Source organism: Typopeltis vanoorti, chromosome 3 (genome assembly GCF_054136105.1).
Source record: "Typopeltis vanoorti isolate ZY-2024b chromosome 3, IOZ_Tvanoo_1.0, whole genome shotgun sequence".
NCBI classification, from domain to species: Eukaryota; Metazoa; Arthropoda; class Arachnida; order Uropygi; family Thelyphonidae; genus Typopeltis; species Typopeltis vanoorti.
Genome location: NC_143551.1, coordinates 72,959,198 through 72,977,615, shown reverse-complemented (window position 1 = coordinate 72,977,615; position 18,418 = coordinate 72,959,198). Strand labels below are relative to the sequence as shown.

The window sequence follows — 18,418 nt, the reverse complement described above, 5'->3', positions numbered from 1 at the left end:
TTTATAAAGCAGAAAACTAAAACAAGATATTAACAATTATTTTAATTAAAACATGTTTCATCCTAATTACATACAATTTCTTCAGGTGTAAACACGAAAACTAGCAGACAAACAGTAAAAACTAATGAAAGTGGGATCAAGAGGAAACAGTTGGAGTTGAAAAGGGTTCTGAAATGAAGAAGCAGAAAGGGAAATGGCCCAAGTCTAGCATGGAGAGATCACATCGAGTGAGTGGTATCAGTGGAACTAGCTGTAGATCCAGAAATGAGCTGTTGTGTTTGTATAACAATGCTAGAAGTATAAGAAACAAGGAAGATGAAATGGTTGCACTAATTGCAATGTCTGAATGTATTCCAAGGGTGAGAAGGTTAAATAAGGTAGGTGTGAGATGGATGAATAAAGAGATTAAGCATGCGATACAGAGAAAAAGGGCATTGTGGAGGCAGCATAAGAGAAGTGGAAATAACCAATTTCATGAGGTCTACAAAGACCAGGAAAGGAGGTTGACTTGGTTGGTGAGGTTAGCTAAAGAGAGGTATGAACAGCAGTTAGCTAATGAAGCCAAAAAGAATCCTAGGGAGTTCTTTCGATATGTAGCCAGCAAAAGAAAGAATGATTATGGAAGGATGACACTGATTGGAGAAAATGGTATATAGACAGCTGTAGCAGAATGCGTGGTGGAGATACTTAATGAGCAGTTCATAAAGATCATCTTTCAATCTTGTGAATGTGACTTCATGGAGAGATTGAGAGCAGTTGTTGATGGGGAGGAGAGACTGACTGTAAGTGAGCAAGAGGTGTTTGGGGAGTTGAGTAAACTAGATGTAAATAAGGCTGTCGGACTTGATAATATATCACTGCGTATTCTGAAGGAAAGTGCCAGAGAGTTGACACCTGCCTTGACATATTTTTTAATACCAGTTTTGCACTTGGTCAAGTTCCTAAGTAGTGGAAGGAGGGCAAGATTGTGCCACTTCATAAAGGAGGTGATTGAACTCAAACATCAAACTATAGGCCTATCTGTGTGTCAGGTGTTGTGGTTAAGTTGTTGGAGAAGCTTGTGAGAACTAACATCCAGAGTTGGGTAGACAACAATGGTATAATCTTTGATGGAGAGCATGGATTTGCTAAAGGGAAGTCATGTTTTAGTAATCTACTTACATATTACAATAAAGTGATTGCTTCCTTGGACAGAGGAGAAGGATACACAGTAATATACTTGGATTTCGCAAAAGCTTTTGATAGAGTACCTCATGATAAATTGATAGTCAAACTAGAGCAGATGGGGTTTGATATTAGATTAGTGCATTGGATTGGAGACTGGCTATCTGATAGGTATCGACAAGTTATGTATGGGGGGTGCGATATCCAGGAAAAGGAAAGTCACTAGTGGAGTGCCTCAGGGGTCTGTTTTAAGGCCATTACTATTTAACTTGTATATTAATGATATTGGCAAAGATTTGGATGGAGATATTCAGTTGTTTGCAGATGATGCAAAGTTGGGACGAACCATAAAGAGTAGTGAAGAAGTTGTGGCCTTGCAAGAAGACTTGAATAAATTGAGTGATTGGGCACGGAAATGGGAATGTAAGTTCAATGTTTGCAAAATGTAGGGTTTTAAAATTTGGAAAACAAAGATGGGATGCAGAATTTATGCTTGGTGAGAATATATTGTTGGAGGTAGAGGAAATAAGAGATCTTGGGGTGATAGTGGATAAGGATCTAAAATTTAGGAGATACATTGCCAAAATTGTGAAGACAACACAAAGGCTTCTGGGAATGATGCAGAGGAAGTGACGTGTAGAAGTAAGGAGATTCTTGTTCTGTTGTATAAGGCTTTGATTAGGCCACACATGGACTATTATGCCCAGATTTGGTCACCGGGTTTTCAGAAGGATGAAGAGATGTTGGAAAGGGTCCAAAGGCGACTGACTTAGGTAGTTTCTGACCTCTGGAATGTTGAGTATGAGGAAAGATTGAGTAGATGTAATTTGCAGAGTCTGGTGGAGAGGAGGAAGAGGGGAGATATGATAGAGACCTACAAGTTGGTAAGAGGTTGTTATAAGATCAATGGTGGAGAAGTTCTACAGAGAATAGTGGGAGATAAGGGGAGAACCAGAGGTCACCCCTGGAAACTGTATAAAGAGGGTGTGGGTAGGGGAGTGAGAGGCAGGTTTTTTTCATGCAGAGTTGTGAATGATTGGAATGTCTTGCCTGAGAGCGTAGTGTCTGCAAGGAGTTTGAGTGTGTTTAAGGCTCGGTATGATGAGATGCGTGTGTGATAAAAGGACCTCCCAGATGAGTCTTTGTCTTCATGAGGTCTTGGGGTAAGAATAATAATAATAAGTGACAACTACTGTGTAGTTATCAAGAGTGTTGTTTATAAAATATTTCTAATTTTGCATTATTGAATTGTTGAGAATGTGGTGTATATTTATGGATTTGTTTATAAGCATTTGACTAATTATTATTATTACTGTACAGACACTTCCACAGTTTCCGAAGACTCATTGCAGGTGACCAAAACTCTCCACACAATCTATCATACTTCTCCTTGAACTCATTAATAGACATAGCAGTCACAACTGACTCTACAAGCCTATTGCATTCATTCACAACTCTCAAGAAGAAAATCTAGTCCTCAAACTCCTACTAATTACACTTTTACTCAACTTCCACGGATGACCTCTTGTTCTGCCTCCTCTAGCTAAATGCTAAAACATTTCTTCTGTATTAATACTATAAAACCCTTTAATTAACTTAAACGTTTCATCATACCCCCTTTTTTCCACCTATCAACCAACTTCTGCAATCCCCATACATTCAATTCATATTTATAGCATGCATTCCACAGGCTACTCACTATGACACCAGATGTGGTCATATCAAGGCTTTAATAACTCCCTTATCACTACTTTTTAATGTGTTCTTCAATATGAGCTATCTTGGTAACTTTAGCAATATCTGCTCTCTATACTTCAACTCTCACTGTATACCATCATTTCCTGGAGTACAGTTCCATCAATGTGGTACACAGCTTGTAATGTATTTATCCCAAAATGCATAACTTGACATTTTTCCACATTAAATTGATGCCCATCAGTGTTTTCCTATATTGACAACCTATTTAAATCACCCCACAAGCTCAACACATCGCCTTGATTAACTCTTACTTTACCCAATTTTGTATCATCAGCAAACAACTGAGTATTTCCTTTCAGATTATTTCCTATATCATTTATGTACAAATTAAACAGTACTGGTCCTGGGGCACACCACTAGTCATCTGCTTTTGACTGGATACTGTTCCTCCATATACCACTTTTTGATATCTCTATATCAGCCATCCTCTTATCCACATACCCAGTGTCATATCCATCCCTATTTGTTCTAATTTGCATAACAGAGTTCCATATGGTATTCTGTCAAATGCCTTTGTGAAATCCAACAGAAGCATCATAGCCATTCCATCTATCCAACTCAGCTGTTGCTCTATTATAAAAACTAAGTAAATTCTTATTTTTTATAATAGAGCAACCCTTCACAAATAAACCCTTCACAAAGCCATATTGCCTCTAATAGAGTATCATATTCCTGTACACATTCTTAAATTCTCTTCTTCGTAATTTTTTCTAGCACCTTTACCACTACTCCCTCATGGCAGGATGTATTCCAGCAAGTCAATACTTAGGTTTATATTTTATGTTTTGGATCCAATACCATTTCTGAGTATTCTCAATTTTTTCTCTTGGTTATGTCATAGAAATGGTGTAATAGGTCAGATTTAGCCCAAAATACTTGATGTCTCATTGCCAAAGCATTTTGTGCATCAGCTGAAGAGAGTACATGCGATGACAAAGCCAAGGCCTCACTTCTTTGGTATTCAATATCTCAGATGTGTTTTTCAATGTGTTGCCTGATAGATTTTTCTTTACTGTCCATAGTGAGTTGACCTGCATTTGCATCACAGCTGGTAAGCACCCGGACATTTAAGTGGGCCATGCTGATGTTAATTTTATAGACACCTGGTGTTTTTAATGGGTGATGTGGAGATTTTGGGGGGGTGTAGAAATCTAGATATTTTTTCTAGCAGTAGAAAAGCTACTTTGATGTTCTGTTTGTAAAGTAATTTGGCTAGTTTGTCTGTAACATTCTTGATTTTTGGTAACGTAATTGAATTCTTGAAATATTGCTTTTGTGAGATGCTTTTAGGAGGTGTGTTGAGGATTTTCTTGATTGTCCTGGGTTCAAAACCATTTTTTTCGAGGGTCTGTGTTAAATAATGTAATTCTTCATTCCACTTTTTTTTCTGTGTTGGAAATATTGTAAGCTCTATCCCTCAAGGTTTTTATTAAACCTATTTTTTGCATAGGGTGGTGGTGTGAGCCAGCATTAAGAAATCTTCCTGTGTTGGTGGGTTTTCTATAAATGGAGAAAGATAATCTGTTTTCTCTTTCATTGATTTCTATTAGGATGTTAAGGAAAGGTAGTTTTTTATGTACTTCCTGTTCCAAAGTGAATTTTATGTTGTTGGTCAGATTATTAAGATAATCTTTAAAAGCAGTGAGTTCCTCTGTCGTTCCTGACCATATGATGAAAATCATATGGCCACATCCTGAAAATCGATATATTAGCTCAAATCGAGAAAGGAATACGAAATCTACCTGGAGATGTATTGGATCTCATTCGCATACAAAGTACAGCAGTACTATTACAAAGCAAAGTACTACCCAGAAACTTACCATACATGGAATCGACAGCCCTCAAAGAACTAAAATCGGACAAAAATATCGTTATAATTAAGGCAAATAAAGGGAATGTGACAGCAGTCGTCAACTCAGAGGATTATAACACAAAAATGAAAATTCTTCTTGAAGATTCCAATATCTATACACCCTTAGACAGAGATCCCACTTGGTGAGCTCACAATAATCTGATTTCCCCCCCCCTCACCAAACCAATCACCCTTCCTAATTCCATCCTGCACGGCTCATGAGCATGCCAACCACCCTTCTCTCCACATTTCCCTCAAAGTGTTTTCTTTTTTTGCAGCTCTTGCTTTATATCACCACTCATCTACTCACTACTAACCTGACCCATCCTCCCGACCATTGGCATGCAGTCTGATGTGCTCTATCCCAAACAATTCCCAACTACTTCCCATGCACCACTGACATTTTTTGTAGTTTCTCAAGCCATTGCACTGCTCCAAACATGACTCATAAGTCTGTCATAATTACCAACTTTATAACTCAACATAAACCCTTTTTTGACAGAAAATTCCATGTTTGGCATCCCCCCCCCTAAAAAATAAATAAATAAAACAAGACCACATGGCCACGCTCTGCAATTGGAGGCAGTGACCACTTTGGTTATGGATGTATTTTCTGATGCTATTATCAGATTCAATACCCTGTCCCCCCTCTGTGACATGTTGTTTCAGGTAATTATCCCTTAGCAACTGTTATAAACTCCATTCCATCTTGCCATGCCTCCCTTCTTCCTTCCAAATTCATGTCCCCCCCCCCCATAGTTAAAGTCATCCATAATGACCGCTTGGCCTGCACTCATTGTAAATTAAAGATACCAAGAAATTATATACTTGGTTTAATCCTTTATCCAAGTGTAAGCAAACAAAGTTTGCACCTGAAGTACAGCTAATTCTCTTTTTACATGTTTTTTTTTTACACAATTTTGAAATAACATGGTTTAGCAAACAAAAGTAATTCTCTTTTTACACAGTATATTTTATTTAAATTAAGGGGATATTAAATCCCACATTATTTCAAACAGTATATTTTGATTTGACACAGTTCAAATGGTGCTTATTTTAAAAATTTCTGTTTGAATTCAGTTCTGTTAAAAAGGGTATTTCCATTATAATTATAATTTCTTAGAATGGTATATATGTACTTAAACTTGAATTTTGGGGGAACCCGCCTTGATGTTTTAAATATCAGGGATTACTCTATGCTACAGAATGTAGACAATTGTGGTTCATGAAGGTTTTGTTCGTGCAATAGAGTTATACAAGTATGTATTAAATTTTGAAGTTTTGTATGCATAATATCAAATTAGTAAAATTAATTATTGATTATTTTCAGAGATTTTTGTAACATTATCCCATTAACCTTCTTCAGTTAGACAGAAGAAGAAAAGAAAAGCTATTTCTTTAGAAACTAAGATCCAAATTTTAGATCATTTAGCAGCTGGAGAAGGTTAAAGCTACCATGAGAACGATTAATATTGAAAATGGTGGCTACACTTCTGATCAAGTTTGGAACACAGATGAGACTGGCCTTTTTTTGGAAAAAAATGCCAACAGAACTTATATAGCGAAATCGCAAAAAAGTATTGGTGGCTTTAAAGCAGCAAAGGATTATGTGACTATTATTTACAGCAATGCTTCAGGAGATTATACATTAAAACCATATCTCATTAATCAATCCCTAAGACAGTGGGCAATGAAAGGTGTGGATTTTAACACGTTACCAGTGCACCGGAAGGCAAACAAAAATGTTGGGTTACAAAATAAATTTTTAATGAATGGTTCCATCAATGTTTTGTTCCAGAAGTTAAATGCTATTTGATGGAAAAAAATCTGAACTTTAAAGTTTTATTGATTATAGACAATGTGCCTGGCCATCCTGTTTTAGAACACCCGAATATGGAATTTTGTTATCCGTCACCTAATACAACCACTAGACCAGGGTGTGATTGCTACCTTCAAAACTTACTACATAAGAAGAACATTCCAATATATTTTGGATAAACTAGATAAGGATAATTTACTGACACTTATTGATGTGTGGAAGAAATTTTCTATTTTGGATTGCATCAAACTTGCTAAGTTGGCATTATCAGAATTGAAACCATCAACTTTAAATGCGTGCTGGAAAGCTACTTGGCCAGACTGCGTGAAAAAGAAAAACCCTGCATCTCTGCATACAACTGAATGTCCCAATCTCATCAGATTAGCACATGAAGTTGGCAGAAAAAGATTTGATGATTTGCTGTCTGCAGATATTAAAGAATTGATGGATGACAAGGCTGTTAGTGATGACAAAATAATAGAAGCTGTTCTTGAGAATCTCGATGAAAAAGAAAAAAGTGATGATGATAATGAAGAGATCCACTCACTACAGGATTAATTAAAGAAGGGCTTCAAATGGCCTAGTAAATTTCAAAGTCATTTTCTTACACATGATCCAAATACTGAACAAGCTGAACAGTTTAAACGAAATTAAAAAAAAAAAAATTTTTTTTAAATCAACCTTCAGAATTATTGGAAATTAGTGATAATTTAATTCCTTTTACTAAAGAAAATGTGTCACCATTGCAATATGAACAGGATGGCCAAAGTGTTTCAAAGTGATGGAAGTAATTTAATTCCAGCCTCACACAAAAGAATGCAGCTACTGTCAGAAAGTGACAGCAAATAAAATTTAACTAATAACCATATGCATGGGTGTATTTGGGCCTTTTTTGAATTTCTGTCTTATTAGTGACACACACTATTTTCTTTAAGAAAGATATATGTGCATATATACTTTAAATAAATATTTAAAATAAAAAATATTCCATTAAAATTCAATAGAATTTTATTCAATTTTCATATGTTTTGTTTGAAAATAACTTATAGTTTGTATCAGGTTTTCACATCTGAAATCATTCTTCCATTTTTTCATATGCACTGTATCCTTTTTTTTTTTTTTTTTATGGAACCAATCTACCGTGCAAATGGAGAATTGGTTGTATCTTCAGGACTGGGGCAACTCATATATAGAAGCTAATGATTTCACATCACTTGCTTAGTATCCCATAATGCAAAGCACACATCTGTAGGAACCTCAATAAAGGTTACAACCTTTATTGAGGTCTCATCCGTGGGAGCCAGACCCAGAGGTTGATACTAAGATTGACATAATGCAGAAGTCGTATTTTCATATATGAGTAGCCAAAAGGTGTCATAACTTATTATTACAATACTCTGGATTAGAGATAGTTGTTGGAAGTTTTTCCACTTGGTTACACTATAAATTAAAGATACCAAGAAATTACATACTGGGTTTAACCCTTTATTATTATTATTATTTTGTGCCACCTCTAAGGAGTACCAGCACTCATCGAGGGTGGACACCCACTCCACAACTCTCCATCCACCAACTACACCTAAACTCTACTATTATCATCTACATCGACACCATCTACTGCCCACAACCACAACTATTATTTTTTGTCTGTAAATTTGTGCATGTTCTGAAGGACCAATTTGTCTGTATGTGGGATGAAAAACCCAAGTTTATGGGAGAAAAAAACCCTACTACCTCCATATGGGATCGCCTAACTCACCTTCAACTGAAAAAGCCCACATAAAGATTCGTCCCATCATAACAAGAATCCAACCTTTTCCAATCAAGTCTGCAATGAACTGTTGTTCTTCCAATTGTACTATGGAGGCACTTATCCAAGTGTAAGCAAACAAAGTTTGCACCTGAAGTATTTTCAGGATTGGGGTAACTAGTATATAGAAGCTAATTACTTCACATCACTCGCCTTAGTATCCCATAACGCAAAACCCATATCCTTATGATATATATAATTAGGATATGTGCTTCGCATTATGGAATACTAAGCAAGTGATGTGAAATCATTGGCATCTATATACGAGTTGCTCTAGTCCTGAAAATACTTCAGGTGCAAACTTTGTTTGCTTTTACTTGGATAAAGGATTAACACTTTCGTTGCCAAGCTGAAAATTGGAATTTCGTGTGGTGGCCAAATTTTTTTTATTTTTTTATTTAGTTAGCGACGTCCACGCGATAACGCGTGACTGGCCGTTTGGTGAGAACTCGCATCGCGTGATCGCGCGATATCGTTCATTGTCAAGCTGAAAATTGGAATTTCGTGTGGTGGCCAACTTTTTTTTTTTTTTTATTTAGTTAACGACGTCCACGCGATAACGGGTGATCGGCTGTTTGGTGAGAACTCGCATCGCGCGATATCGCGTGTTTGGCAATGAACATGTTAAACCAAGCATATAATTTCTTGGTATCTTTAATTTATAGTATAACCAAGTGAAAAAACTTCCAACAACTATCTCTAATCCAGGATATTTTAATAATAAGTTGTGACAACTTTTGGCTACCTGTATATGAAAATATGACTTCTGCATTACTTCAACCTTAGTATCACCTCTGGGTCCCACTGATGAGATCTCAATAAAGCTTGAAACCAGACTGGGTAGTGACCCTTCTCATAATGCATAATGATAGCATTATACATGTCTGTAAGGATATGTGCTTTGCTTTATGGGATACTAAGACAAATGATGTGAAGTCATTAGCTTCTATATATGAGTTGCCCAAGTCCTGAAAGTACATCAAGTGCAACTTTGTTTGCTTACACTTGGATAAAGGATGAAACCAAGTATGTAATTTATAGTATATCCTTGCAGTTGTTGGAAAAACTTAAACAACAACTGCACTCATTGTGTTAATCTGCCAATATATGGTAACATATTTTGTCCTACTGGCCTCTATATCATAGCAGAAAGCCTCAAATGAACCTTCCCCCGACCTAAAATCATCTTTAACTTCTAATTTTGCTGGTTTTAATTCCTCAGCCATCATCAGCAATACCATACCTCCTGTCCCATTTCCTCCTGAACACACAATTCCCCTTACATTCCATCACTGTAACCATATCATCCTCCTGATTGATGGAGGATGATATGGTTCCTGACAAGTAGAGCTGACAATGCCAAAATCTCCTCTCCCTTATTCCTGATATTTCTTGCATTTTTCAACATCCCACTGTACCCACAATTATCCCTATGCAATGTCACCACCAACCCTTTTGAATTGGAAAGCTGTGAAATCAATTTAGTATTGCATAATCATTTTTGCACACACACACTTAACTTATTTATTCAGAGGGGTGGCCAGACACATGCCCAAATTGCATCCTTCCTAATATCTCTAGTTTCCCTGGTTTTGCACTCCCAAACTTTGAATTTCACAGCTTTCCAATTCAAATGGGTTGGTGGTGACATTGCACCGGGATAATTGTGGGTACAGTGGGATGTTGAAATGTATCTACATAACTAAACAACACTCTCTAAACACCCAACTCCAAAACCATTTAAATGCAATCCATCAGGCATATACAAATAGGGGAGGAGTGTTATTGATGATAGCTGATGAACTGCAGCCAAGGAGAATTGAAGTTGTATTGCAGGATAGTGAAAAGAGCTCATTTGAGGCTATTTGGTGTGAGATTGAGACTAGCAGAACAAAAAATACAGTTGGGTGCTGCAATAGACCAGGTGATGTCATAGATGGTGGTGATAGTATGCATAAACAAATTGATGAAATGAGTGGAAGGAGGGTAATTATTATGGGGATTTCAATTATGGTAACATTGATTGGACACATGTGAGGAAGGAACTGGATTTTATTCAATTATTAAGGGATAACTATCTGAGACAGCATGTAATAGAAAATACTAGGGGGTTTGAGAGTGCTTCAGCTGGTAATAGTATCTGAGAATTTTACTGTAATGAATATGACTATGTTGCCACCTATTGGTGAGAGTGATCATAAGGTCTTGACCTGGGAGGTGGCTAAATGTGTGAAATTTTCGATTAAGACAGGGTATATGCAGAATTACCATGCTGGTAAGTACGACAAGCTTAGGAGATTGCTTGGTTCAGTCCCATGGCATGTAAAACTGCAAGGGCTGGATGTCGATAGAGCATGGGAAGTGGTCAAGGAGCATTTACAGGAGGTTATGGCTGATTGTAAACCTAGGGTCCGAATAGTAAAACAAGTAGGGGTTAAATGAATGAATAACACCATTAAGCTTGAGCTGCAAAAAAAAAGAAACAACTGTGGAGGGAATTTAAAGAGAAAGGCAACCTGCAGGCACACGAAAGGTATAAAGCGCAGGCCAGAAGGGTAACGAGTGTGGTAAGAAAAGCAAAAGCGGATTATGAAAGGAAACTAGCTATGCAAGCTAAAGAGAATCCCAAACAGTTCTCTAAATATGCTGCAAGCAAAAAAAAAAAAAACTGTACACGACAGAATGATTTTAAGGAATGCCGATGGTAAGGAGTTAACTGAATTAGTCGATATAGTGGAATTACTGAGTGAGCACTTTGCAAGAGTATATCATCCAGGTGGTGACACTGAAAGAATGAAGGAACCATTAGTTTATACAGGAATTGTGATGAATGAAGTGGAGGGGAATAGTCTATTAACCTTAATGTGAATACATCTGTGCGATTGGATTGTATACCGGCATGGGTCTTACATGAAGCGGCTAAAGAATTATCAGTGCCGTTGACCATGTTGTTTAATCTGAGTCTCGGGTCTGGTTTAGTCCCGAAGGTGTGGAAAGAGGGGAAAATAGTTCCATTGCATAAAGGAGGATCCAAGACTACTGTTGCAAATTACCGACCAATCAGCATATCAGGAGTCATTGTCAAGGTCTTGGAGAAAGGAGTCAAGGGAAAAATACAGGAATGGATTGATGAAAATGAGATACTGTATGGGGGACAGCATGGCTTTGTGATGGGTAGATCATGCCTCAATAACTTGCTCAAGTTTTATAACACAGTGATGGCTGGAGAGGATCCAGAGGCAAGTGACCAAGATGATAGCAGGTCTATGGAATGAACCTTATGAGAACAGGTTGAAGATTTGTGGGTTGCAGAAATTGGTTGATAGGCAGAAAAGGGGAGATATGATTGAGACATTCAAATTGCTGAAGGGTTTCTATAGGATTTATTCAGAGGATATTTTTGAGATCAGGACTGGTGGTGGGAGAACTAGGAGACATCTATGGAAGCTGGGCAAGAGTGTGGTTAGCAAGGGTGTTAGAACTGGGTTCTTTACTTTTAGAGTGGTAAATGAGTAAATGGAATAAGCTGCCAGAGTCTGTTGTGGGTGATATGACAGTGAATGAGTTCAAAGCAAAGGTATGATAGATACTGTGAGAATGTTGAATAGTTGTGTGGATATGATGCTTAGGGCCTCTCTCGATGAGTCTAAGGACTCCCTGGAGTTGCCTGTAATAATAGTAAGAGTAAAAAATCTACCATGTATACCAACACGCTGGCTTGGTTGGCTGAGTGGTTATCATATCTGCTCTCCAGCCAAAAGGCTGCAGGTTCGAATCCCACTGGGAATAGATGTTTGTGATTGTCAGTGAAAATACTAGTGGTGGCAGTGGGCAGTAGATGGTGTTGGTGTAGATGATTCGGTTCTCTGTAGTTGGTGGTGAATTGAGTGGTGGAGATGGAGAGTTGTAGAGTATGTGTCCTCACTCTATAAGTCTTTGGACTCCTTGAAGGTGTCATATAATAATAATATACCAAGTAAACATTTAATATTAATATTAGCAATGTGTTAAGTGGCACTATTTTTGATCTGTTATAAATTATAGACACTCTAGGTGTATCAAACTTTTCTTTAAATATATTTTTATGTGTGTGGGTGTGTGTGTGTGTGTGTTCTTATTTAAGAAAGTTGTTGGTTATCTACTACGTACCTGGATGGGAGCGCTGGTTGAAGACATTGCTGTGAAACCTACAATATCACTGAAATAAATGGTAACACAATCATACAGCTCGGGTTCCACAGACTTTCCTCTCTTCAACTGTTCTGCTACAGATCTAATAATAAAAATCACCTCTTTAAGTCTTGGAGGAATCAAGTAATTGAGCCTATCAACTACGATTATGCAAATGCCTACATGTAAACAAAAATTTAAAGTATTTTTGTTTAATTCTCACCTTGGCAGAACTTCATAAAGAAGTTCTTCTGATTTCCTTTTTTCTTCCAGAAATGCTGCAGTCCTTTGTTCCACGAGCACTTCCAAATTATTAGCATATCTTTCCATTCTAGATAGTAAGTTGTCCATGATATTTACTTCTCCATTTCTACCTCTGAAAAGAAGAAACAAAAATAAAACCTTCTAAATAGAGTAACAAGAAAACTAAAGACAGTAAACAGTACAGTTGCAAGAATCTTGGTTCACTGATTAAGCCTAAAAGTAAGTGATAGTAAGCAGATCATAGAAATTACATAGAATGCAATAATTCAACTAACATCTAGAGAAATCAGTCCTCTGAATTCTCAATAGTTTCCCACACCATCTCTGGGAACAGTATTTCTCTGCAACAGACTATCGTTACATGGAAATGCTTGGCAGATTCTTAAATGTCATGGCCACATGAGTAATCCCTCCCCCACCCAATGGCACATGAATTTCATTACCAAAAATTGCATTTTCATTATATTACTTATATAGGGAGGAACAAAAAAGTGCAAGGAAGGCAAAATAGTGGCACTGCATAAAAGCAATAATAAGACAGAAATATTTCCAGTTATATATTCCAGTTATAAACTTTCTCCTTATCCCCCTGATTACACCTTACTTATGCACCCCCGTTATTCACATTGTTCTTGTAATAACCCCTTACCATCTTTTAAGCCTCAATCATATTTTACCCCCCTCCCTCCTCCTATCTACCAGACTGAAATTCCATTCCTTTAATCTGTCCTCATACTCAACACTCCAGAGACTGCCAACTGCCATAGTCAATCATCTCTAAACCTTTTCCAATATCACTTCATTCTTTTAAAAACTAAGTGACCAAATCTGTGCACAATAGTCCATATGTGGAATAACCAAAGTTTTATGCAATGGAACAAGAGCATCCATACTTATCTATGTCAGTGTCCTCTGAATTATTGCCATAATCCACTACGCTGTTGCCACAATTTTAGAAATGCATTCCTGAAACCTGAGATCTTTTTTCCACCATCACTTCAAGATCCCTTATTTCCAACATCTCCCCAATATATAATCTGCATTCCAACTGTGCTTCATGAATTTTAAAACCTTGCACTTTGCAGCTAACTCCCTTGCTCATACAGCCAGTCTATTCAAGTCTTCTTGCAAGCAACAACATCTGCTTGGTTCGTTCCAATTTCTCATCATCTGCAAACAACAGTATATAATACTCATATCGCCCTAAATATTATTAGCATACAATTTAAATAGCAATGGCCCCAAAACAGAACCCTTGGAGGGCACACCATTAGTAACTTTCTTTTTCTGTAGTATTGCTCCCTATACACAAATTGCTGATACCTATCAGACAACGAATCTCCAATCCAACACACTAATCTACCATTCAACCTCAACCAATCTGATTTAATTACCAGCTTGTCATGTGCTAATTTATCAAAGGCCTTTGCAAAATCTAAATATACCATTGCATATGCATCTCCTTTGTACAAAGCATTTGTCATCTTGTTATAATAAATAAGCAGACTACTAAAACATGATCTTCCTTTAACAAACTCATGCTTTTCTTCAAAGACATTATTGCAGTTATCATTCTAGTCCTAACAATTTAACCACAACTCCAAACACAAAATTGTCCTATAATTCAAAGCCTGAGTGTCATCGCCTCCCTTATGAAGGGGAACAATTTTGCTCTCTTTCCACTCCTTTGGAACTTGACCCAATCTAAGACTTAGTTAAAAAGGTATGCTGTTGTTAATTCCCTGAATCATTCTTTCAAAACATGTGGTATATATATCATCAAGCCCTACAGACTTATTCACATCCAGTTTATTCAATTCTTCATATACCTCCTGTAACTCACCATCACTGCCTCCTTTCCCCTTGCCAGCACACTGAAGCGCTGCATAATGTCACATTCGCAAGGATAAAATACCTTTATGAACTGTTCATTTAATATTTCGACTATATCCTCTGCAGTAGTTATCATTTTATTTTCACTAATCAACATCATCCTTCCATAATCACTCTTTCTTCTACTGCAACATATCAAAAGAACTCTGTGAATTTCTTTTGGCCTCATTAGCTTATACTGCACTTTTTCTACCATTAGCAAGTGAGTCACCTTTCTCATCTGAACTTTGTACTCCTCATAGAACTGATTACTGCAACTTGTCCTGTGCTTCCTCCTTAATGCCTTTTTCTTCCAGATGCATGTCTAACCTCTTCAGTTTACCATTTTTACACTTTGCTTATTTAAACACTTGACCTCTGGAATACATTCAGATATTGGTTCTGCATGATGGCTTTTGAATTCAGCCCAAGCAACATTAATCTCCTTCTCATCCAATTCCTCATTCCATGGTATAGCTGCTAGCCGTCTTCAGAGCTTGTTGTAACCACCTGCCTTATCATTCTATGTATAGTAGTTCTTTCTCACAGAAGTCCTTATATGGCTGGCCACTACCACCACTGATGAAAATTCAATACCTAATTTATAATAGCATCTTCTGATGAGATGATCAAATCCAAGATCCTTGATCCGGTCCATATGTGCCATCTGTTACATACTGCCTTAGGTAGCTATGTAAAAAAATCTCTCAAAAATCTGCTGAAATTCATTCCCTTTGCACTCAGATACAATTGCTTCATCCCAACATGTATTACCATAATTAATTAAATTTACCCTATATAATGCTCATTATTTTCTTATTTTTCAGGCTAATTTGCCTACATATTTTTTTTCTCACTGCCCTCTACATTATCAGGTCTATAGCAACACCTAACTATATATTTTATCCTATCCACCTTTACCTCACACCCTACTGCCTCATAACCACTACCACTTGCATCTCCATCTTGACTAGTCACTGAATGGACATAACTCCTTTGCTACCATCAGCGCTCCTCCTCCTCCTTTTTTTGCCTTGAGTGTCTTCATAAAAGACATATCTTTTATCTCTATTATTTTCAGGATGTCTTCCTCATCCAACCATGCCTCACTTATTCCAACAATTTTTGGATGAATGAACTCAATCAATGCAACAATTTATTTACTCTTATTTCAGATACTTCTGGCATTCTTATACAAACAGAATAGCTGACTTCAGATTCTATAGCAAAGCCAATGGACACCACTTCTGAGATGAGACTCCTTGATTTTTATTATAAATGTACTGTGCACCAAGAATATGGAAGTTCTAATGGGACAAACGATCAACAAGAAGTGTTACTTTGAGGTTTTAAGATCTTTATGTGAAGCAATTTAGAGAAAACATTCAAAAAAAGGAGTCTGGAAAGTAGATACTTCACGATAACCTATCTACTCAATCATCCAGGATTTTTAGGCCACTGTAATTTTAGGCCATATTACCCATGTGGGAACACCTGTAACCCCCATCAGACATATCCCCTGGTGGCAGATCAGGGAATGTTCATTATAGTTTACTATGAAGGGTAGAAGGGAAATAAAATACCTCCCATGGACCAACAGGATAGCACTTCTCTCATAGGCCGGTCTGGGGGTCTCGAAGGTGGCAGCCTCACCACCAGACTCGGGTGCTGAAGGCTAATCCCCCCCCCCCTACACACCTTAAAATTTCACCCATTAAAACATTGGAAAGGTTGGCAAAAGGAAATTAAAGAAAAATTGGAAAAGAAGGGAATTAACTGGAAAGAAACAAAAAAAGCCTTACACAGGACAGCATGGAAATCTCTTTGGCAATATCTCAACGCTTAAAAGCACAAGAGATCATAGACGAAGAAGAAGAAGAAGAAGATAATTGCCAACTTAGGTTATGAGTGGCGTTTTTTGTTTGTTTGTTTGTTTGTTTCTGATGCTGGCAGAAAAGATTTGATCTGAGGCTATTCAATTCAATGAAGACCTTTCATTCATATAGTTAACTAAATAATTAATATTCATTTGGCTCTAGATATGGATATGTAAACAATAAAGATATTATTTGAGGGGGGGAAAATGAGCTTCTTTGAAACATTCTGTAATATCCTAATTGTGACATATACCATCTGGGAATCAACAGTTTAATATATGGATATACATTCATATATAATCATACCTGTTGATGATTCTCATTTCAGCTTTAATGACACTGAATTCTGGCCTGTCACTGGGATCTTCTGCCCAACATCTTTCTATCAATGTATGAAGTTCTTTGATGCATGAACCCTTTTGTATAACTGGTCGAAAAATGGGTTTTGAATAACCTTTGACACGCAGTAAAATATCTAAAAGAAATATCATTATAATCAGTAATTGTTCCACAAGCTATGTGGGATAGTTTATTTACTGGCAAAATTTTCAGTTACAAATTCAAAATATTTCCTTTTTTGGTGCATTTTGCAAGATATGTAACTACCAGTAAGATTCATTTTAGTATTAGTATTATTTCCATATGCAAGTTATGCACAGTTCTGTCTATACTAAAGTTATTCCAAGACTGGATGGGTAGATTTTATAGAAATTTGGTATTTAAAGATTATTCTTCTTAAAAATTATTAATATTAAAGTTTATACTTGGTATTTATACTTGAATACCAAGTATAAACTTTAATATTAATAATTTACTTAAATTATTAATATTAAATTAATAATTTAAGTAAATTAAATTTTATCATATTCCTACGTTTTCGCTTCATACCAAATGTTGATGTTGTATCTGAAGATACTAGATACTATTTCCCTTTCATTTGATTCCCATGACCATATCATCCTCAGTCCACACACACACACACACACACACACACACACACACACACACACACACACACACACACACACACACACACACACACAATCTATCCTCATAGAGAATATTCCATAGACCACTCACTATCTTGTTTGCTCACCTCTGAATCTTCTCCACCATTTCCTCATCCCAAAGAAATGCAGGAGACTACAGCTGAGTAGGACACATGAAGGACTATAAAGAGGAATAATAACTTCCTTATCTCTACTTGTTAGTATGTTCTTCTATATCCAAGTAATCTTATGAGTTATCTTAGAAACTTTAGCAATATGTCCTCTAAACTTTAACTCTCCGTCTACCACCACTCTCTAGCTTCATCTATTTCCTGGAGTACAGTTCCATTAATATGGTACACAGCTGGAAATCTATTTATCCCAAAATGCATTACATTACATTTCTCCACATTAAACTGATATCCATCATCTATTTCCCAGTCTTGAGAAAGTGTTGTTCAATGAGAGTTCAGAAGTTCAAAGTCAGAGAAAACTAAAATGTTTAGGGGGGGTAGGATGCAGGTGAACATAGGTCTAGAAGTTATAAGTGGGAGAGTGATTACATGATGCAAAACGTAACACCTCAGTTTAACTTTAATCAGCTAAGTAACACAAGGTGTAAGGGAGGTTGTGGGATGAAAGAGATATTTCAGTTTATGTATAATAATGCCAGAAGCATCTAAAATAAGGTTGAGGACTCTGGGATATTGGTTAATAACTTGGCCAAAAGTTATAGGCATTAGTGAGATGTGTTTGACTGAGGATGATATGGTCATAGGAATCAAATGAAAGGGAAACAGTATCTAGTATCTTCAGATAGGACAGAAGGAACAGGATGGAGTG

At 36.8% G+C, this 18,418-nt stretch overlaps 1 protein-coding gene across 4 annotated transcripts in view; it reads right to left on the bottom strand.

The window, feature by feature from the left end:
- The window catches only part of LOC150108266 (atrial natriuretic peptide receptor 1-like), a 352,590-nt gene that overhangs the window by 75,327 nt on the left and 258,845 nt on the right, over positions 1-18,418 (bottom strand). For all 4 annotated transcript variants that reach the window (XM_090415713.1, XM_090415714.1, XM_090415715.1 and 1 more), the window contains 3 exons: positions 16,893-17,061; positions 12,797-12,949; positions 12,553-12,676 (listed from right to left, as the gene is read on the bottom strand). In XM_090415713.1, the coding sequence (XP_090271839.1) occupies positions 12,553-12,676; positions 12,797-12,949; positions 16,893-17,061 (446 nt within the window). The remainder of the gene's footprint in view (positions 1-12,552; positions 12,677-12,796; positions 12,950-16,892; positions 17,062-18,418) is intronic.